The sequence below is a fragment of the Apiospora aurea genome (genome assembly GCF_038362705.1).
Source record: "Apiospora aurea strain CBS 24483 chromosome Unknown utg000006l_segment0_segment0, whole genome shotgun sequence".
NCBI classification, from domain to species: Eukaryota; Fungi; Ascomycota; class Sordariomycetes; order Amphisphaeriales; family Apiosporaceae; genus Apiospora; species Apiospora aurea.
In genome coordinates this window covers 3,681,361-3,703,823 of record NW_027117393.1, presented here as the reverse complement: position 1 = coordinate 3,703,823, position 22,463 = coordinate 3,681,361, and the positions used below count along the sequence as shown (strand labels likewise).

The window sequence follows — 22,463 nt, the reverse complement described above, 5'->3', positions numbered from 1 at the left end:
GTGTGGTTGGTAAAGAGTGAATGGGAGAAGAGAGTGGGAGAGTGGGCGCGAACGAGAAAAAGGACGATGGCGCAGCGACGTTTGTGTTGGTAAGAGAGTGGAAGAATGGGCGCGATCGAAAGAAAAAAAAGGACGATGGCGCAGCGACGCGTGTGTTGGTCGCAAGAAATATGTTGTTGGACGGTGTATGAGTGAGGTGTGTGAAAGGCTGAGTGAGTGAGCGAAGAACAATTCAAGTGACAAGATCGACGATTATCTAGAAAAGAAAATCGAAGTTGGTTCTTGAATGAATTGGAGGGAAGTGGAAGAGGGAAGGTTGCAAGAGGAAGGTCAATGAAAAATCAGTGACGGTCGTCGACGAGGTCTTTATAAGTCTAGCTTATAGAAGCCCTGAAGTCGTCGAAAGCGTGGGAAGTGGGAAGGGTGAAAGACGAAGGTCAGTGAAGGAACGGTGTCGGCGAGGTTTTTATAGGTTTGTAGCCTATAGAAACCCTGGACTCGTCGAAAGGGAAGGTACGAAGTTGGGAAGTAGAAGGTTGCAGGAAGGTCAATGCAAGAACTGTGACGGGCGTCGACGAGGTTTTTATAGGCTAAGAAACCCCGAGCTCGTCGAAAAGGAAGGTGCTGAGGTGGGAAGTGGAAGGTTGAAGGAAGAAAGTCGGTGAAAGAACCGTGTCGACGAGGTGTATATAGGTTCCCAGCCTATAAAAAATCCCAAAGCTCGTCGAAAGGGAAGGTACCCAAGAATGGTACATTGAATTCAACTGTTTGGGAACCCTCAAAAAATGGCAATGCAAAAAAAAAGAGGAAAGAGCCCCAAAATGCTGCCGTAGTCCCTTTCGACTGAGGTCACAATGCAATGGTAGGGCACGATTGTCGTTGGACAATCGAAGAGTGTCGTAGTAGAATACCAACCTCATGGCGCTGAACGAGAAGGCATAGCCCATCTCCTGCACGTTACGATGGATTTCCTCCAAGCCATCCTTGTCAGGCCAATAGTGTCTGAGGAAAGCGACAAGGATATCCTCGTGGACGTCGGAGTCCCACGTGATATAGGCGCTCCGCTGGATCTTGGGGAAGTATCCAGACATGTCGGCGGGTTCGGACAGAAGCTGGTTCGGTCGTTGGCGAGTTCCGACGGAAGGGGTCGACGAGATCGGATGGAAGCGGCTTCGATGATAGCCGGAGGTATTGTGTGCCGGAGGTATTGAGCGCCGGAGACGGTGCGGAGCCGGAGAAGGTGCGGAGCGCCGGAGAAGGTGTTGAGTGCCGGAGAAGGTCTTCCGTGCCGGAAGTATTGTGTGCCGGAGATGATTTTGTGTGCCAGAGAAGATGTTGTTCACCAGGCAGGCTGTGTTATGAAGGTTCGCAGAAGGAGCAATACAGATCTGAGCGGCATTGAACGCAACAGCAGTTGCAAGACCCGCCCGTCGCCGTATTAGGGCTCAACCACGGGGCTCACACCAAACCCTTTTGGAAGAAATCATAATTGGCAGTCACCGGCGAGCTCTCGGCGCTCCCGCCGATCAGCCGGAGCAGCCGGAGCAGTTTTGCTCCGGAACGGCCGGAGTAGCGGCCGGAGTAGCGGCGGCAGCAGCAGCCCAGTCACGTCTCTCGAGTTTGCATGCAGACAAAGTGAAAAAAGAGGAAAATCTCAACATACCTGATAGCCTCCCAAGTAGTTCCTTCATAGCCGGCCTGTTCCATGTTGTCCTCGATCAGGTTCTTCTGGGTGCCGGTGGCAGTGCTCAATATAACCTTGCCTAGGCTGGTGAGGAGAGCCTCGTTCTTCTCAACGTTCCACTTGCTGGGAGCCATGATTGCGTGCGGTTTGGTGGAATTGTGTGAGGTTTCGTGAGTTGATGGGCAGTTTGGTGCTTCCTGATGGAATGTGTTGCGGTGAGGGATGTTGGTTGTTGATGACTGCGTAAAGAGATAGAAATGCGGTACAAGAGTGGAAGGAGTGCAAGTTAGTGACTGCTCCGTAAAAGGTTAAATGTGGCTGCTGCGGGTGGTTGCCTAATTGCCAGACAATCACGGTTGACGTGATGTGTCGAAAGGGGTCGCCGATATGGGGTGAGAAGCAGGATTGCCAAAGGCCGGCCGGAAGGGGACGGGGCCGGAAGAGGACGGGGCCGGAAGAGGACGGGGCCGGAAGGGGACGGGGCCGGAGCGGGCCGGCGCCGATACGGGTGAAACTTAAGGTTGGTGACGGCGGGCAGAGGAGCCAAAAACGGGGCAATGGCGGAAGGAGCGCCGGTTGATGACTGCCCCGTAAAGCTTTTGGACTTTGGTGCTGTAGGGATATTTCTTGTTACCCAGATGTCACAATTGTCGTGATGTGTGTCGAAAGGGGTCGGCGATATGGGATGAGAAACGGGGTCGCTTATGGCTGGTCAATAGGGTTCGCCGGCGGGATAGAATGAACGGTAAGGTTGCTAGCAGTTGGTAAAAGAAATAAAAGCCGGTAAGATGACGGAAGGAGCACAGCGTAATGACCGCCCCGTGAGGTAACGGAGGTGAGTTTAATATGTGGTTGCCTAAACGTCAGCACCAATATATTAGAACAGATTACTGAAATGAACCAGAAAGCCAGATTGTTCACAGCCGGTCACAAAACATAAACGGTGACAAGAATGCTTGCTTTGAACTCATTATATTCCAACTCATTATATAATTATCCAAAATTCACTATCGATGAATGCAAGGCTGCAGTTATATGGGGTCGCTGGGTCGGACGAAAACCCAAGATTATTGAGGGTTAGCAATGTAATCAACACCGTGTAAGAGGAACCGGCTTGATCCAATTGCCATGGGTCTATCTTGTAGCTGCTCGAAAGCTATTGTTGATGAAACAAGGCTTTTGTCGAAAAGTAATCGCCGCCGTCGACTTGAAGATAACATTCTTGTTGTTTTTATCATTGCTTCGTTTTGCATCAAGGGGGGTCAAAGGGCTCAATTCAACCTCCAGAGGGGTATGGAACGTGACTTGAAGATAATTTTTTTGATGGTCGGCGAAGAAACCAAAGGGTTTCCCGATAGATCACCTCGGTTTGTAGCTGCTTGACGTAGCTGCTTGATTCAACAATGTGTGTCTATCTTGGAACTGGGGAAAACTCACCTCTGCTGAGTATATGGATTCTTATGTATTAAAAAGGGATGCCGCCTTAGACTGAAAACCGAGGCCGCAGGAATATCAGTTCGCTGGATGAAGTAGGAAAGCATGGTGCTGGCCACCGGATGAAGCAGTGAAAATGATGAAAGTGAAGAAAGGTCTTATTGAGTGACTGCTACGTGGGTTTAATAGGATTTATGTGGTGTGGTAAGCAACAGTACTGATAGAAAAACGTTGAGTGTCTAACTGGCTACTTAGAAAAGGGGTCGGCGATAATATCTTGTTTTTATAGACTGTATTAAGAATACATAGGTTGACGATATCCTAGAATTTTTCTAGCTGTATATAATATTAAGCCGGCCACTTAATACTCTATAGTGGCCGATCTATCTTTTTTATTATATTTATAATAAGTAGAAATATAATATATAGTTTAGCGACGAAGACTTAAACTTAAGTGAATAATAAGATAGCGAATATTATTATATAGGGTTATAGTTTTAATTAAAGTATCGTAAGAGAATAAAGATAAAGGGTCGCCTTTTAACGCGCTTAACGCGTTACATTACATATTTTATTTATATATTTATTAATATAATAATACCTTTTTTTTATCCTTTCTTTTTTTCCTTAAAATAGTACTTTAATATTTAATATATTATATAAACGTTCTTTATTATTTAATAGTTATAAGCTCGGAGTTTTTTATTAAATAAGCTTATTATTATTATTATATCGTTTATTTTATTAAACCTTATATATTAAAGAGTAATTTTAAATTTATATTTTCTTATACTTTTCTATCTTTTTATTATTTCTACGACGTTTATTATATTTATATTCTTTATTAAGCTAGTTAATATTAAGTTCGAGATTAAGCGAGATTAATTAAATTAATATAATTTATTTAAGATAAGTACTCTTAAGCGTAATATTTAAATATACCTCGATTTTAATATATTTAACGACGTTTATCTTTATAATAAGTTTAAGTTATAACGTGGTTTACTATTAAGTGGATTATATTATTAAATAGATTACTTTTTTAATTTATTATATTAATTAAACTTTAACGCGTTTTATTTATATAATAATAATACTTAATAAGTTATTAGAATATCGGATCGTTTTAACGATTTAAGCGACGCGAGACCTTAAATATCTTATTAATTAACGGGTTATTATAAAAGCCTTTTGAGTTTTATAAGCCTTTATAAATAATCGACTTTACGGCTAAACTTTATAACGTAACGTCCGATATTTATAATATAAATTAACCGTATTAAAAGAGAAGGTATTTATTAAGTATATAATTAACTTAAATATTTAAGGAATGCTTTTTAATATAATTAATATAGAAAATATAATTAATCTCTTTACCACGTTACGCGATAGCGAGTACGTTAATAAATATTAAGTTAAGCGCTTTATTAACCGTAACCTAAACTTAAAAATTAAAATAAATTATTAATACGATTATTAAAGGGCTTTTTACGAGGATTTTAAAGTTATTTCCGGTTAGTTTACATTAATCGCGAATATAAAGGCGAAATATAAGATTATCGATAAAGATATTTAAAATTTCGATAAAACTAGCTTTATAATAAATATAATCGGCTTAATACTTATTATAATATACGTCGATTAACGTGGAAAGGCGAAGTCGGTTTAATTAAATAATCGGGAATAAGCGACGGTAATTAAATATATTAATTTATAGGGTTAATATATTCCGCCGTTTTTAATTATTTAAGGTTAATATTACCTCGTGAATTAAACCCGCGAGGGCGGCTTATCGAGTGATTAAATAATTAAACTTACTTCGAATAGTTAAATTAATAACGAGATAAGCTTAAATTAAATTAAATACTTTAATAAATATATTAAATCGCGAACGAAAGGTCCTTACCGCTTTTTAATTATTAATAGCTATAAAAGCTATATTTCGATTAAATTTAAAGTATATTATTAAAATAATAATATTATTATATTCGATATACCTCTCTATTTATTTTATTTACTTTAACCACTCGATATAATATTTTATTTAACTTTAAAGCGTGTTTATTCGAAGGAAATCGAGCTATTTATAAAAGCTTCTATAAATTATATTATAAAACTCGAGTTCTTTTACGTATTTAAGGCCGTGTATTTTATTATTTTTATAGAAAATAATATTAAATCCGGATTTAATACCTTTAGTTTAATCCCTTATAATTTAAACGAGGTAATTAATAAATTAAATATACGTTTTTAAACGCCTATACTTAACTTATTACGTTCGGGGATAACTAGTATTTATAACCTTTAAGCGCCGTTTAACCCTTAATAAACGACTCGATACTTTTCCTTTATTAAAACTTAAATCTTTATTTATTAAAGAAATTCCCCCACTTTAATTATAAATATAATAAATTAAATAACGAAAGGTATATACGCTATAATAGATAAAATAACCCTTTTAAAAGAAGAGAATTATATACTTTAAGAGGTTAATTTAATACTTTCTAAGCGCCGGAAAGTTAAAAAATTACGAATTTAATTTAAAGAGTATTTATTATTAAGGAATTTTAATAATTATAGGACGAGAAGGTAAAAGGGAAGCGTTTAACGCTTAATAAAGGCGAAAATAAAGGTTCGTTAAAGAGGCGCGTAACGAGCGGTAAGCGCTATAAGATTTACGGCGAAATAAACTATAATATATAAATATATAAAAAGGATATAGAATTAAACGAGGAATTAAATAGCGAATAATTTGAATTAATTTTAAGCGTTATAATTAAATTAATTTATATAAAAATATTAATATATAGAAAAAGTAATTCACTTAATAATATAATTCACTTAATAATAAATTACGTTAAATTAATTAATTATATTTAAAAATACTTTATAATACGTTATAAGGTAATTAATTATTTACTTAGGGTTATACCTATTATTTATATTAATAATTATTACGAGTGGATTATATTATATTTACTTTAATAAGTTAAGACTTTTATTTTTTTAAGTAATAATTACTAGGGTACCTTTACTTTACGATTATTAGTTTATAATAGTTTTAATCTTACTTACGTAGATAATTAATTTACTTAATAAGTTAATTAAAGGGTATATTATAAAAGGATAAAGATAAAGGGTCGCCCTTTAACGCGCTTAACGTGCTACGTTAAATATTTTATTTATATATTTATTAATATAATAATACCTTTTTCTTTTATTCTTTCTTTCTTTCCTTAAGATAATACTTTAATATTTAATATATTATACGAACGCTCTTTACCGTGCGATATAGAGAAAGTTGCTTTTTATTATATAGAGCTTTATATACTACCTAGACATACGGCGGTATCCTAATAGAAGGTAGAGTAAGGTCTGCAAAGGTGCCAGGTATTAAACCAACGAGGGGTTCTCATAGTACGTTAGAGATACTAGGCACGACAGTCGGATAAAGATCATCTCCTTACGATCAAACCTGTCAGTTTCATATTGGAAAGATAATCTAGGGACAACTTGCTTGTTTGACTATAGTTGAACATACATGGTGTTTCTCTGTAGACTGATGAGTATATGGCTAAGCATTATCACTTCAGACCATTTGGTATTCACAAGAAGAAGAAAAATGCATGCAACGCGCTGTTGTTGATGACTGCACTGCTCCATACATATGGGCCACGTAGATTCATGTATCACACGCGCATGTCTCTGATTCAACTCGATATAGCTTCATGAGCTGACGAGACCAAAGTAAAGATGACTAGTTTGAATGGAAAGAGCATTGAATTATGAAACGTGATCATATATTGAATGTTTAGGGCCTTGTTACTTCAGCATGTATTCATAGCCATCAGGTACCCCTTTAACTCCAAACGGTCCCAGTTAATTGACAGAAATGAATCGCTGCGTTTATGTCATCGAAGCCCATCCGCTTCATGGTCATATAAGCTCTGAAGGCTTGAATAAACCCATCAATACATTCGTGCTGAAACCCCGGCAAGCGGGAAGGGCGCTCCCCTTTCGGATTGTGTACTATTGGAGGATAAGCCGAGCAGTGCGTGTGTTCTCAGGCCCATCTCAACTGCGACGGGCTGGCAGCCATCTAAGGCGGACGTTGTCAGGCTTCATCAAAAAACCTAGAAACAGTCAGCGACAAGACGGGCAGCAAGATGTCGGTGTCATTGGGAGCTAGCTTACTCTGGCGGGCCGTAGGGATCAACATGACTTGAGTCCCCATCTTCTGCCAGTGCTAAGACGGCTGCATCTTCAATCTGGTCCGATGCATCGTTATCGAGCCTCTGTCGCTTTGCCTGGTGATGATCTTCCAGGTCGCCATCGCCGTCCTCAATCGAGAGTGTTATCGAGTTGGACTCTTGCGCTGGATCACGACCCGGATCCGGCAGCGACTCCGGCTTGGCGGCACCTATCAAGCTCGCTCCATGATTTGGTGCCGGGCTTGGTAGCGGCGCCGGCAATCCGGTGGGTGTTGTCTGGGCAGGAACGGATTGCGATTCCTGTGATGGTAGCACCTGAGGGGTTGCCGTCATCTGTGATGGCTCGTCTTGAGAAGGTAGTCCATCTTGTGGTAAATGCCCATCTGGATCCGGACTGGTGCCCTCGGGCGGGGATGCGACAGACTTCCTGGGCCGACCGCGGCCAAATCCTGGGCGGCGCGTGATGGGGTTCGTCGTTGGGTCCACCTTCCGTTGGCTGTCGGATGGAGTAACATTGGTTTCCAGCTTGTGTTGCGCCCGACGAAGGCCCTGAAAGTGTTGCCTACAAGCCTGTTAGATCCCAGGAGAGAGCCAGATTGAGATGTATCTCATTCCAAAATGTATCGCATCTCAAAAACCATATGCCTCATTGGCAGCGTGGGTGTTCATAGCGGGTCGAAGGGAAAGACATGACTTGTGTCCAACCCAGCGGTGACGGGTCAACTGATTGCGGCGGAAGTTTAGGTATTTGACATATCACAGAGATGGGCAGGGTTGGAGCTATTGGGGAGGAGCCGTCAAGAAACAACCGGCGGGCGGGCGGGCGATTGGAGGGGATAAAAGACATAAGTAGCGCTGATATTGAAGTAGATAGGACGTGACCAGAGTCAAGATAGCGATGCGAACATACCGACACCCTTCATTCGTGAACCCGTAGCCCATGGTGCGCATGTGGCCGCCAATGGTGGTCCATTCTGCACCGCTGATGACGCCAATGTTCTTGACGGACAGGATGGTGAAGAAGAGGTCCTTGTCGGCCCTATCGTTCCAGTTCTTGTTCATCGTGGAGGCCGTCTCGTCTTAACTTTTGGGCCGTCCCGACGAGGTTCCAGACTAACAACGGGGAAGGAAAGTGGAACTCGTCGAATAGTTCAGGCAATGTAAGGTACCCGGCCGTACGTAATAGGTAGCAGGACGGCAGGAGAAGCAGGTACCCGGCTAACTGAGGGTACTTCTGCACGTGCAAGACAGGAAAAGAACAGACCAGCGGGCAGATGTTGGGGACGATACGAGCTTTTCCCACTGGAGAACGATGACTAGAAGGGAACACGGGCGACAACTTTTTGGGGGGCGACTGGGGCTCTGTTGGAGCTTTCGGAGCGGAGCTTCCAGCTGGGAGCTTTTGGAGATGTGATGTGAGAAGCTTGTGTCGCAGAGGGACATGCGCCTGCAACGCACCTGCGGAGATTTTGCTGGGGGCAGACTGCAGTCGCTGCAGTTGGGACGCAAGCTCAGGACGAAAAGGCCCGAGCTCACCCTCGGTGCTCAATGCTGCTTGAACGTACGTGTACAGTACCTCTGAGCTCACGTGATGAAGCTGCACTGATCTCAGGCTTCCCAGATCGCCCGCAGCAGATAGTTCTGGAGGCATGTTGCATTCAATCCAACCGATCCAGATCTCTCAATTCCACCGACGTCCATCAATTCTCAACTATTGTTCATTTCATTTGCGCCATTATGAAAATTCTGCTCAGCCCATTGCAATTGCGCTGCATACTTATCTAGGATCAGTTGCTCATCAGATATGCCGGCAGAGATGTGAGTGCTCAGAAAGCCACCGAAGCCTGGACACCCGGGGGCCCGACAGCAGCAAACGGTGGGTCTCTGGGAACCAACTCAACTGGGATGGGATGAGAGCACTAATCGCCCTGATCCACGGGACTGATCCACCCAATCACTGGCGATCTCAACCCTGCCCGAGAGTCAGCCCGGTTTTCAGCGCTCAACAGCTTCGACCCCCGGGCCATTAGACCCCAAGAGGAAACCGCCAAAGCGTCGTGCAACGTCACGTGCTTTGGCGTATGCGACGTGACACGCCAGGAGGGATCGCTCCACCGGGCGACGCGAGTCCCAACCTCGCTCATTTCTTTTCTTAATTGCTTCTGTATCGCACCCCTCCCTCCGCATGCACTATAAGACTTCACCTGCATCTGAATCGCCCGGTTATCCGAGGTAGTGTCTCGTCTCGCATGGCCTGGCCTGGCATGGCGAAAAAGTGTTTGCTTCCATGCTGCCTTTCCCTGTTCACGCGATTGCCTGCAGTTGTGCGGGCGATATGTTCAGACCGTCTACGTACATAGCTACATGTACTCAGATGACACACTCAATTCACCGAATATGGGAGGGTTTCGATGGATGCCAGCGCATCCAATCCGTGCCACTCGTTCGTGTTTAGTCATGACTGTTGAGCATTCTTCCGTCATCTTTCTTTCGGTGGCAACCTCTGCAGTCAATGATATTTCGTCGCTCTGCCCTCAAGCTGCATGTTGCCCATCGCAATGGTTCGCCCCGGATGACCAAAGAACGAGGCAAGCAAGCCATCAGCAAGCCATCAGCCGGGGAAGCAAAGCCCGTCTAGCCCGTCAGGTCGCCATTGGGTAACTTTCTCTGGCCCAGCCCCCCTCATTTCCGAATTGGATGACTCGAGTGACTCATTCTATTGTTTCACTGTCCCCCCCCCTCCCCACAGAACATTCCTCGCGGTCGGTCTAGGGTCTGGGTAGGGGGCTAAGAGAGATATGTACTAGATCAAGACATGAGTGCCTGGATCTGCACGTCCGATCCATCGAAAGATATCTCAATGGTTCTCTGGAGTCTGGGCTAGGCAAAGTGATAGGGGCGTCGCCCGCAGCAGGCGGCTCATGCAGCCCAGTGCGTGTGCGATTGGCAAATCAGTCAATCGGACTCGCTCGACAGCTCGGGTCGAAGGAGCGGTGGCAAGTACCAAGCAAGCTCGTCATGCATCATCCATGGCAAGGGAGGGAGGGTCGTGCCAGACTGACTTTCTGGTGGTATCAATTGCGAGGTGCTCATTTGCCGCTATGCCTGGTCCGCCTGTGGATTACCGTCGGTGCAGGGATCAGACCCTCCATCAGGAGAAAAACGAAGGGAAAACCACTTTACGCGGTGGGTCGCGTCGCACATCCCACCATCCCTTCGCTTCGCGTCTTTTCTCCCCACGCCATCCAACAAATGATGCAACATTATTGATTACTTTCATGCCCGTGGAGTTGCTAGGCAACCTATTCAAGGCAACCATACTTTCTCTTGACTCAGCCTATGCCTTGGAGTGTACTGCATGTACTGGGTGCTTGCGTGGTCATAAAAAGGCCTGGTGAGCGCCATGCCCCGTGCTGCTATGTATGCAAGCACTTAAAGGCACCCCGGTCCCCTTGGAATCCATCGTCGCCTTATCGAGCCTGACATTGGCCTCTTGTCGTCCGCCCAGAGCCATTCCTTTCCCGGGAGCTGCAAGCAAAAGGACCTTTCTCATGCACCTTCTTCTTTTCTTGGACTTGTACTCTTATGCCGTTCCTTGTAAGCCACTTATCCTATTATCTTCTCGTTGTCTAGGGACAACATCACTTTCAACTCCTCCCTGTAAGAATCATTGGGTCCCGCCCCACTAGGTATAGCTGGTTACGACGGCCTTAACGTGACCCCCGGAGTGCATCGTCCACGCCCTCCTGGTTTGATCTGACCCAGGCCTGTTACATATATGGACTTTGCCCTCCTCACCAATTTTCACACATCAGCTGTTCCGAGGCTCACTTCACCCCACTCTCTTCTACACCTTGGATCTGGCACCCATCCTGGCTGCTCACCAGTCACCTCTCTGCTCTTCACTGGTATTGCGTATCTCGTCCAGTTGAGCATCTTCTCATCTTCTCCTCTTGGTGCCACAGACACCAAGCAGAGTCTCCAACTTTGAGCCACGCAGGCGAGTACTTGATGAAGTCTGGCCCATCATGTCGAACAACGACAATGCTATGACCCGATTCCTCTTCGCCATCTTGAAGCAGAAGAACCTGAAGGATGTGGGTACTAACTTTCTACTCAAGATCCCCGGGCTCTGTTCGAGACTAATACCCCCTCAGATCGACTGGAATGCAGTGGCACGAGATCCGATTCTTTCTCAAGAGATCACCAACGGCCATGCCGCACGAATGAGATACTCGCGCTTCCGCCAAGCCATGTTGGGACTTGAACCCAAGCCGAGAAACAAGACGGTGGCGGCCGAGAAGGACAAGCACCGCATTACAAAGTCGAAGAAGGCACCCAAGCCCAAGAGAGAGGAGAGGGTCAAATACGAGCCAGCGATGACGCAATCAAATACCAGAAGCCCATCAGAGCCGCCTACACCCAAGATCAAGCAAGAGATGGCACAGAGCCCGTACAACAGCCGTCTCACTCCCGGCCCCGTCTCTGCGACCTCGAGTCCAGCTTTGCCACACGTCATTCAGCCGCGGCTCCTCACGCCTTGCAGTGATACTGATGGGTATTCCACCACGGCACAAGGATTGGCGCCTAGTCCAGCGACCGATATGTTCAGCACGCAACTCCCCTTTGACTTTGCCGCAAGCCACTACGGCCATGACCCTACCCCTTGGCCTCCAGGTCCCATGTTCCCTTCTTTCCACACCACGTTCGAGTTTGACCCTGTCAACTTGACCTGCGGATACCCACATATGCATGCTCATGCCGACGCACCCCATCATTCACATGGGCCGGCCGAGAGCGAGGAAAGCGGCGTCGGCGTGAAACACGAGGCCTGGGATGACCACTGTGCTTGAGGTTTGTTGGCTATCATCCAAACTGGATATTTCACGTTTCTTGTCTGGTGGGGAGTAATGATTTCTGACGCCTCGGCTGGCGGGTCAGCAATATGAGTTTCTGGATACTGTTTTAATGAGTTTACGTCTCCCCTAGATCGCCAAGCATTGTGTCGGAGTTACACCAGGAGTTTGACCCATACAAGGGAGGGCTGGAGGGCGGTTCCATCGTTAGGTACAACCCACTCAACGTCACCTGTATGAATAGGAATGAATTTGATTACAATCCAATGGCTTTTTGCAAATATTTACTTATTGAAACTGGCATGATGTACTTTGCCTTTTGCTAGTATAACATAACATACTTCTCATGGATAAGTATCATTACTCTTGCTTTTCTTTTTACATGAAGGGTTCCATGATCAATTACATATCAAATTGGTCACAACATTGTGATGGCGAAACTCAACCAGCGGTGCTCCTCCTCGTCAAAGTAGAGATATCCGCGATCCATCACCTCCTCCTCGCGTACCTGTACGTCCCATCGAGTGCCCGTGGCCTGCCCAACTTCGTCCCACAGAGCCTTGAAGCTGTCCACATCGTGCAGGAAGTTGGTCCTCACCACACCGCCCACCTGCCCCATGGGCCCTTTCACTGGGTGTTCCCGAGCGCCGGCCCCTTTCGCCACGCCACCTTGCTTTCCTACGATCATGACTCCGGGATTGCTCTTCAGAAGAGTCAGGATCCGCTTGCAGGCGAGGAGCTGCGTGGGCCTGTCAAAGCAGTGCAGGAACATGGTGGCGTGGATGACGTCTACTGTGCCGTCCAAGCTCGCCTTGCTCAGAACGTTGTCGTTGCTGGTGTCCAGGAAGTCGGCGGCAAAGAGGGATTGTCCCAATGGCAGAGCGCCTGCATCTTGGAAGAGTTCCTGTCCGGATTCAAGCAGCCCAGGTAGGAGGTCGGTTCCCAGCACCGATGTTTTGGGGACGCCATCCTGGATCAACTTGCGTATGTCCTGGCCCAGTCCGCACCCGACCTCCAGGTAGCGCGTCCAAGTGCCCGACTTAAGATTGTCCACGATCTTCGGGTACACGGGGAATGTCGACAGCACGAGCTCCGCGAACAAGAAAGAGCCCACGCATGGGAAGGGTGCCTAAACGGAGAGTTAGAAATCAGATATACTAGGGATGTGTTTGGTCTCGTCAGCCAGCTGAGCTTATCGGCCGACGCATGTCTCTTTAAAGGGGCAGAAAGCATGCGTCCGGCGACGGACCCCTTTTTCTACATATCAGCCGAAAATTCAGCAGTGTGTTTGTTCGACCGTTTGGCTGAAAGAGAAAAAAAAAAAAAAAAGCCGGCTGATCGTCGTCTCGTCTCTCCCCGCCAGCCGGCCAATCGTATCGACGAATCTTGGCTGAATAGTTCAGCGAGCCTTTTTGTTGCTGATCGGGCTGATTTTGAGCTTTTCGGAGGCGTTATAGGTCAGGGGCGCAAAGGCGCTGTAGCCTCGACGTACGCTCGATCTCCCGAAACGTTGATTCTTATCTCGACGGCAGCACCGAAGGGGCCGTGGTGACGTCGACGAGAGCATCAGCCGGTAAGCCGGCTCGAAAGAAGCCGGCTGAAGGGGACGTGCGCCGGACCAAAAGTTCAACTGGCTGACGAGACCAAACACGTGCTAGATCATGCTGTCGGAGCGTACCACGCGCCACGCTTTGTCGCGTATGTTGGCGACATGCTGGTCCACATTTGCACCGTCGATGCCGGCATAATCGACAAGGAGCTTCTGCATCACGGGACCCGTCGGCGGCACATCCATCAAGTACCACGGGACGGATTGGTCAAAGAAGGCCTCCATACTGATGTTTTGGGAAGGAGCACGTGCCAGGTCGGAGGGTCGGAAAGTTTGAGTGATAGGATGGAGAAGAAGCAAATGATTCAAACTTTCTGGGGAAGGAACCCCCCTATATATACACACCTGCTGCCCAGGTGGGTTCTCGTGCCTTCCGCATGACTCGGTAGTAAAGTTCGTCGAGCAGCCCGTGTAGGCCTACGCCCTTCGTTCTGAATATGCCCGCACTGTGCAGCACATCAATGGCGATCGCCAGACTATTCAAAATCATCATATCGTGCCCCAAGAAGTCCATACACCAGACTTTCCGCCCAATACGTCGACTTGGCATCCATCAAAGGTGCTATTGCCAGTAAATACACACGTGCTACTATCATTACAGTCCCAGCATCTACTCTTCTGCCTTTTCTTCTCTCGTGAACCGCGTAAGTCGGCTGTCGTTGGCAATATCCCTGCTGAGTACCTGGATACTCTTGTTGCCCATGATATCCAACACGGCAACCTCGCAACCACAGTCGCTGCCGATATAGTTCCTGAACTCCATAGCGACCAGCGAGTCCACACCATACGCGTGGATGGGCTTGCCCGCATCGATATCCTCGATGGGGATCGTCATCACGCGACTCAGCCTCTTGATCAGCGCATCCTGGACCAACTCGGCGGCGGCGTCGAGACTGTCGGCGAACTTGAGCGCGTTGGAAACCGAAACGCCACCCTCCTCGCCGGCGCCAGCTCCCGATGCGACGTTGCCCGCAGAACGCAGCTGAGCGAATAGGGGCGTCTTCATGAATGTCGGCTCGGGCAACCCGCGGGACCTAAAGTCGGCCGACGTCGCGAGACCTACGGCGACCTGGCCCTTGCCCACGTTGGCGGCGCGCTCGCGGTCGAGGTGGAACTCGATGAAGCTGAGGAACTCGTCCTCGCGCACGCCGTCATGCGCAAAGAAGAACATGGGATTCGCGTTCAACGTCTCCGCATTCTCCGCGATGTACCCGACGCTCAAGATGTTGCCGAGATCCAGACAACTTGCCGCCATCCCCCGCGCCCGCCGGTATGTCGCCAGCGCGTCCTGGAACGTGTTGCCGGCCGCGTAATTGGACTGCCCGCGATTGCCGACGACGCCGCAGATGCTCGAGAGCATGACGAAGAAGTCGACGTCGGCGGGGACGTGCTTATGCAGGTTCCAGGTGCCGCGGCACTTGGGCGCCAGGGCCGCCTCCCAGGAGGCGTGCGGCATGAACTCGAAGGCCGAGTCCTTGAGCTGCATGGCGCCTTGGATCACGCCCGCGATCTTGGGAAAGCCTTCTTTCTCGGCGGCCTGAAGAGCGGAGACCAGCTCGGCCTCGTCGCTGACGTCGCACTTGACGGCCTTAGCTCGCACGCCCTTGCTGGTGAGCTCGGACAAGAGCTCGCGAGCCGCGTCGCTGTCGCCGCCACTCCGGGAGAGGAATATGATGTTCTGGGCCCCTTGCTGTGGGTCCGCCATCCACTTCGCGATCGACCGACCCAATCCGCCCAATCCGCCGGGGAGCAAGTAAGTGGCATCGGGTCGCAGCTTCGTGGGCGCCGGCGGCTTGGGCACGACCTTGACAACATCCTCCGACGAGGCAGTCAAGACGACCTTGCCAATGTGCTTGCCCTGCTGCAAGAGCCGGAACGCCTCCTCGATCTGACTGAACGTATACGTCGTCTGCGGCTTCGCGGCATGCACCTCGCCCTTGGCGAACATGTCGAGGACCTTGGCCAAGATGCGCGCCGTCGTGGCAGTGTCGAGCTTCGTGATGGTGTACAAGTCGCACGCCGCGAACGTGACAGACCTACTGAAGGGGAACATGTCGAGCTTGCCGTTGGCGAAGATGTCGCGCTTGCCAATCTCAACGAAGCGGCCGAAGGTGGCGATACAGTTGAACGAGGCCCGCAGCGCCTCGCCCGCCAAGGAGTTGAGGATCACGTCGACGCCTTTGTTGTTGGTGATGCGCATGACGCCCGCCGCGAAGGAGAGGTCGCGGCTGCTGAAGATGTGCTCTTCGGGGATGCCGTACTCGGTCATGAGGAGCTCCTTCTTCTCGAGCGACGAGATGGTGGCGAAGACGGTGGCGCCGACGTTATTGGCGATCTGGATGGCGGCTTGGCCGACACCGCCGGCGGCCGCGTGGATCAATACGGTCTCCCCCTTTTTAAGCCGGGCGACCTCGATCAAGCAGTGGTACGCGGTGGAGAAGATGACGGGAATGCCGGCGGCTTCCTCGAAGGCCATGTCGTCGGGGATCTTGGCGGCGATCTCGCGCGGGATCCGCGTGTGGGTCTGGAAGGTTCCGTGGAGAGCCGAGAGAACCAGCATGCGGTCGCCACTCTTCACGTCGGTGACGCCCGATCCCACCTTGGTGACCACGCCGGCACCTTCATGACCGAACGTAGCGGCGGCGACCTCGCCCATAGCTACCATGACGTCGCGGAAGTTGAGACCCGTGGCCTTGATCTCGACTTCGATCTGGTCGGCGGGCAGAGGCTCTTGGTATGCGGGCCAGTCTACGAAGTGCAGGCGGTCCAGTCGGCCAGGGGCTGATGTGCTGAGCATGAGACTCCGGCTCGGGTCGGCTCCGAGAGGCTGCGGTTTGGGTGCGAGGACGGTGGTTCGTTGGGCGATGAAGTCGTTCACGGGCGGGGCTTCGATCAGGCGACTGGTCTGGATCAAGCCTGTGGCAGATACTAGGTACTCGGCGTGTCGGTCCGCCGGCGGGCATCCGGATACCCAATGATGCTTGTATACGGCCTCAATGTGAGGGATGCTACTGGCAGTAGAAGGTAGGCTGAGGGTCACGAGATCCGACCCATCAAGATCCCTTTCCCAGCGGAGCGACCGCATCAGACCTGTGATCAGTGCTGAGTCCGGGTTCTCGTACGGGTCCGAGGTCAGCCAGAGCAAGCCGCCCGCCGTTGTGACGAGTTGGCGGACAATCTCGAACTCGTCGGCCGAGAGTTTCGCTGCGAGTAGTGGGGTGAACAGCTCCATTGCCACGATGCAGGTGGTGTTCTTGAGCTTGTGCTTGGGTAAGTCGGCGAATGGCACGACGGTGACATCCTGCAGCCCCTGCTCAATTGCTTTGATGGTCATCGCCACCTCTTGGGCGAACTTGACCTCGTCCGGCGTGTCGCGAGTAACGACGAAGACACGGCTTATCTTTTCATCTTCGTCTTGGTTCGTAGCAAACTCGGCTTCCGGCTCCGTGGCGACGATCAAGCTCTGCGCGTGCAGTCCGTCGTTAAGGGAGTCACTAAGCGCTAGCACGTTCTGTTGGAAGCCATTCTCCGCCAAAACCTGCGTCCAGCTTTCATTCTTGAGTAACGGACCCCAAGGACGGTATGTCTCTGCGGCCAACCACCAACCTGGAAGTTGACCGAAGCAGAGCGGACCGGCAATGAACTCCGGCTGCGTGATCTCTTGAAGCAACAGTTTGCCGCCGGGCGCCAAGAGCTTCCGCACGTTGGAGAGCGTATTAGTCAAGTCTTTGGTGGCGTGGAGAACATTGGCCGCGACAATGACGTCGTACGAGTGCTCATCAAACCCTTGCTCCTCGACCTCCTTCTCCACGTCGAGGACGCGGAACTCGAGGACGCCGCCGTTCTTCCACTTGGCGAACTTCTGCCCCGCCTTCTCAAAGAAGCCGGCGCTGACGTCGGTGTAGGTGTACTTGAGGAGCCGCGCGTCGCCGTTGTTGCGGGAGCCGGTGGGGCACAGTGACTCGAGAACACAGGTGGTGGTACCGCCAGTGCCGGCGCCGATTTCAAGAACACGCAGGTCGGCGCCGCGCTTGTGGCCGAGGATGTCGACATAGGAACCCAAGATCGCATGTACCTTGTCGGTACCCAGGATGACGCGGTAGTACTGCTCCAGGAGGTCATCCATGCCGAACATGAGGTGGAGCGCGTCTTGTTCTCCCCTCAGGACCGGCACGATGTTGCGGCCCATGCGGGTGGTCAGACGGCCCTCGGGTCCTCCTTCGCTTTCGAGGGTGCTCAAGAACTTCTCGCGCGCCGCAGTATTCGAGCTAATCTCCTTCCATGATGGGTCTTGGTGTATAAGCTGGTCCTTGTGGAACAAGTCCGCTTGGCGGCGCAACCAGGCGAGATACTTCGTCTGATGGATGGGTAGAGCAGTTTCGTCAACCGGGTTCTTCGCCAGCTCTTCTACTGCCTCCGTAATGAAGAGTGCTGCTGAAAGCTGAAGGTCGTAGAGGCGCTTTAGGTTCCCCTCTTCGGCCGACTGTGTCTCCAAGGATGCGACTGCCTTTCGGAGGAACGTCTCGGATTGACTTGTCTCTTCAAGGAGGCCCACATCCGGCTTCCAGGCGAGGTTGAAGCAGATCTCCCGCGCTTCGGCGTTGCCGCCCGCGCTCTCCTGCAGAGGAATGGCCTCAAGCCCGCGGAGCACCAGTCGCACGGGATTCTGCTCCGAGTTCTTGCTCCAGGCGGTGATGTCGGCTCCGAAACGCTTGTGACTCGCCATCCGCGCAGAAGAATGCACGATGAATTCGGAACCCACCTCCGCCTCCATGTCGGCGCTGACCCAGACACTGCGGATCGCGACCGGTACCATCGGCTCCGTAAGGGGCTTGCCTCCGGAAGTCGATGAAGCCTGGAAGGCGAAGAGGAACAAGTGGATGAGAGAATCGAAGACCGGCGGATGGATCACATGATCGGAGAGCGCTTGGGCCGGCATAGATTTCTCGATGTCCGGCACCTTCAGAGTACCCAGCGCCTGACCGGTCGTACCTGTGATGTTGGAGTCCGCCGTCTGCACAGAGGTCAAGTTACGGAATAAGGGGCCGAACACGAGACCGACTCGCTCGAGGTCGGCATACTGCCTGTGGATCTCGACGCTCTTGTGGTTGCATAGGCTGCTAGCCTCATTCAAGATTGACTTGTAGAGCCTCTCGCGCTCATTTGCCTCCCGCCCGGCATCGATCGGGCCTGTGGCAATATGAGAAGAAGAAGTGGTCTCGGCGGCAATCTGACCGCGACAATGCTCGAGCCAGCTATTGTCATGCGGGCTGTACGAAGTCACTTTCCACTCCCACCAGATGTTGCTATCCGCCTGGGCGGACTCAGCTAGCCTCTTCATGGAAAGCATGATCTCGGTGTCTTCTTCCTCCTGGATCTGAAGCGCTCGGGAGATGCTGATGTCGCGCAAGTTGAACCCCTTTAGCACTTCGCCATCTTCGGCATCGTACAGTTGCCGAAGTCCCTCAATCGCCATGATGAGGTATGACACACCGGGGACGACGATGCTGCCGGTTACCAGATGGTCCTTCAGCCACGGCAACTCGCTGACACGCAGGTAGTTCCGCCACTTGGGCTCCTCCCGGTTCCAGTCCGGGACCACGGTACCGAGTAGGTCGTGTCTCGGGTGCTTTCGGAACCGCCAACCCTTGCTCCGACGCGACTCGGACCAGTACTCCTGCGACGTGCTGTGGTTGAAGGGATAGGGGGCAGGTCCACCAACAAGCGGGGCGAGTTGTCGTTGCTGTCTTGCATGTTGACCGACAGGAGCTTCACGGGGTATCCGTGGGATGCGAGCGAGGACATGGCATCGAGTGTAGTCAAGCAGGCGTGCTTGTTGCGTGTCAGCACGGAAAGGTATTCCAAGGCCTTCAAGTTGGGGTCCGTTTGGATCGTGTCGCGAACGGCGCCCTGGAGAGCTCCATGCGGGCCAACCTCGACTAGATGCGTCACGGGCAGCTCTGCACCACCTCCGAACTTGAGCTGGCGCTTGGCAGTGTTCGACGTGCAGAGTTGGTAAATGGCTTGCTGGAACTTGACGGGAGATATCAGGTTCTGGGTCCAGTATTCGGGCTTGGACATCTCGGCGGCGTCGGTGAGTTGCCCGGTGACTGACGAGAAGACCTGTACGTCGTTGGAGGAGCCCCGCTCCAGAGTGCCCATCAAGGAGGTATAATCGTCCATAAACGGGCGCATGTGGCTCGAGTGGTAAGCCTTGCCCACTCTGAGCTTCCTCGCGAAGACCTTTTGGGCATCCACCGCCTCCTTGAGTGCGTCGATCTTGCTCTCGTCGCCGGAGATGGTAAGACTCTTGGGGGAGTTGTAGCATGCAATTACCAACTCGCCTTCCGCTCCGAGCTTGTCGTTGACTTGCTTGATCAGGGGCTCCACGTCCGCCGCGGAGCAGCCCACCGCCAGCATGGCTCCCTGTGTAGGACACGGCTTGGAGCTGATGACTCCGCGGGAGTAGGCCACGCGCCAGGCACTCTCCCTGTTCAATGCACCAGCGGCATAGGCTGCGGCGATCTCGCCACTGGAATGTCCGACCACGCGCTTCGGCGCTACGTTCCAAGTCTGCAGCAAGTCGACGAGCGCGATCTGGAGGACCGAACAGAGCGTCTGTGAAAATAGGGGCTCGTCGATGCGGCTGGACTCGGCGTCCCGGTTTTGCAGCTCTTCCAGGACGCTGAACTCACATCCCAGAGACGTGAGGTAGATGTCGGCTTGGGTTATGCTGTCCCGGAATACTGGGTACTGGAGAAGCTCTCTGCCCATGGCAAACCACTGGGCCCCTTGACCCGTGAAGACGAAAGCCAGGGCGGGGGTGTTGGCGGCACTCACGCGTGCCGCTCGAGAAGCAGTCGAGGAGTCCTGCAGTGAAGCGACCAAGGAGGCGTGTGAGTCGGCGGGGATAGCGACTCTCCAAGCATGTTGGGTTCGATGTTGCGATAATGTGTATGCGAAGTTGGAGAGGTAAGACGCATCATTGGCGTCTTCTTGTTGCTTCTCGAGATGATCCGCGTATGTGGACAGAACGCGTTTGATCCCTGCTTCGTCGTTGGCAGAGAACAGGAAGATCTTATGGGAAGGCGCCGGGGTTTGCCGGGCCTGTTCACCGACCAACTGCGGTAGCGAAGACGAAGTATCTCGGGTTTCGTGCACTCCCTTCAAGGCCCTGCCTTTCAGGTAGCTGGCGGCATCGTCCAGAATGACGTGCGCATTCGTGCCGCCAAACCCGAAGCTGTTGATGCTTGCTCGCCTCAAGCCATCGGCGCCCGCAAAAGGGGTGGGCTCCAGCGGTAGGCGTATTCCCCACTTGTCAACTGGTATCCTGGGATTGCACTCCTCGAAGTTGATGTTCGGGGGGGATGACGCCTTGCTCCAGCGTCAGAACCGTCTTGATGATTGCAGCGACACCAGAAGCACCCTCGAGATGGCCGTGGTTCGTCTTGCCGGCGCCGACATAGAGTGGGGTCTTTCCGGGCGCGTTGGTACGTCGGAACGTTGAAGCAATGGCACCGGCCTCCAGGGGGTCGCCAGCCGCTGTTCCTGTAGCGTGTGCCTCGATCAAGCCCGTCTCGTCGAGGCTGAGCTTGTAGTTGGCGTACACCTCACGCATCAGCGCTTCCTGGGCCGTCTTGTTGGGGAGCGTCATGGCCCCTGTGCCCTGACCGTCTTGGCCGATGCCACTACCCCGCACGATCGCGCGGATGGTGTTGCCGTCCCGCAGCGCCGCCGAGAATGGCTTCAATATGACCGTGCCTACGCCTTCACCCCGGGAGTAGCCGTTGGCGCGGCTGTCGAAGGAGAAGCACCGGCCGTCGGGCGATAGGAAGCCCAAGTTGGACATGCGGTACATGGTCTCGGGAGACTCGATGATGTTGACGCCCGTGACGATGGACATCTCGGACCCACCATTCCGCAGGTCTTGGCAGCCGAGCGCGAAGGCCACCAGACTACTTGAGCAGGCGGTATCCAGCGTCAAGCTGGTGCCCTTGAGGTCGTAGAAGTAGCTGATCCGGTTGGAGATGATGGAGGTGCTGGTGCCGGTGGGCTTGAATTTGAGTAAGACGTCCGGGTCTTCATTCATGATGGCCCTAGAGTCGTCGGTGAAAGCGCCGGCATAGACGCTTGTCCGGCTGCCTTTGACCTCGTCTAGGCGGAGACCGGCATTCTCTAATGCCTCATAGACGTTTTCAACTGTTTCAAAGTCAGTACCTTTCCTTGGTGATTCAATGAAGCGGTGCAACTCACGAACAATGCGCTGCTGCAGGTCCAAAGACATGGCCTCAGTGCGTGTGATGTTGAAGAAGGGCGCATCGAACTGCTTGCCGTTTTCGGGGCCATCTTCTAAGAAATGGCCACCTTTCACCCAATTGCTTCCGCCGCGCTCGCTTGAGGGGTGATAATGTGCGGAGGCGTTCCATTTGGAAGCGGGAATAGCGGACCAAGCTGACCGTCCGTTGACGAACAGATCCCAAAGCTTCGAGGGTGTTGTAGCTCCGCCGGGGAACCGGCAGCCGAGACCTATGATGGCGATATCATCTGGGCTGGCAGCGGCCAGGTCAGCTTCTGATGGAGACATGGCTATTACCTACGATACTGGCTGCTGTGTTGAGAAAGGGGTATTTGAGAAGGTGTGAAGATGGAGAAGTTGAGCAGCAGGCTTC

The 22,463-nt window shown here is 51.1% G+C and overlaps 5 protein-coding genes across 5 annotated transcripts; 1 reads left to right on the top strand and 4 right to left on the bottom strand.

Annotated features, from left to right (window-relative positions):
* Nucleotides 1-1,526: 1,526 nt before the first annotated feature.
* PG986_009720 (uncharacterized protein) lies at nt 1,527-1,818 on the bottom strand (the record flags this gene model as incomplete). The annotated part of the gene is made up of 2 exons (XM_066845942.1): nt 1,527-1,611; nt 1,664-1,818. The coding sequence occupies 2 exons, from the start codon at nt 1,816-1,818 to the stop codon at nt 1,527-1,529; spliced, it is 240 nt and encodes a 79-aa protein (XP_066698340.1).
* A 5,490-nt stretch (nt 1,819-7,308) lies between these two features.
* PG986_009719 (uncharacterized protein) lies at nt 7,309-8,391 on the bottom strand (the record flags this gene model as incomplete). Its single annotated transcript, XM_066845941.1, has 2 exons — nt 7,309-7,891; nt 8,240-8,391. The coding sequence occupies 2 exons, from the start codon at nt 8,389-8,391 to the stop codon at nt 7,309-7,311; spliced, it is 735 nt and encodes a 244-aa protein (XP_066698339.1).
* Nucleotides 8,392-11,357: 2,966 nt separating this feature from the next.
* Nucleotides 11,358-12,182, top strand: PG986_009718 (uncharacterized protein; the record flags this gene model as incomplete). Its single annotated transcript, XM_066845940.1, has 1 exon — nt 11,358-12,182. One exon carries the CDS (start codon nt 11,358-11,360, stop codon nt 12,180-12,182), a length of 825 nt encoding a protein of 274 aa, XP_066698338.1.
* Nucleotides 12,183-12,603: 421 nt separating this feature from the next.
* On the bottom strand, nt 12,604-14,287 carry PG986_009717 (uncharacterized protein; the record flags this gene model as incomplete). The annotated part of the gene is made up of 2 exons (XM_066845939.1): nt 12,604-13,242; nt 14,216-14,287. The coding sequence occupies 2 exons, from the start codon at nt 14,285-14,287 to the stop codon at nt 12,604-12,606; spliced, it is 711 nt and encodes a 236-aa protein (XP_066698337.1).
* A 117-nt stretch (nt 14,288-14,404) lies between these two features.
* Nucleotides 14,405-22,378, bottom strand: PG986_009716 (uncharacterized protein; the record flags this gene model as incomplete). Its single annotated transcript, XM_066845938.1, has 4 exons — nt 14,405-19,481; nt 19,559-21,084; nt 21,137-21,993; nt 22,048-22,378. 4 exons carry the CDS (start codon nt 22,376-22,378, stop codon nt 14,405-14,407), a joined length of 7,791 nt encoding a protein of 2,596 aa, XP_066698336.1.
* Nucleotides 22,379-22,463: the final 85 nt, after the last annotated feature.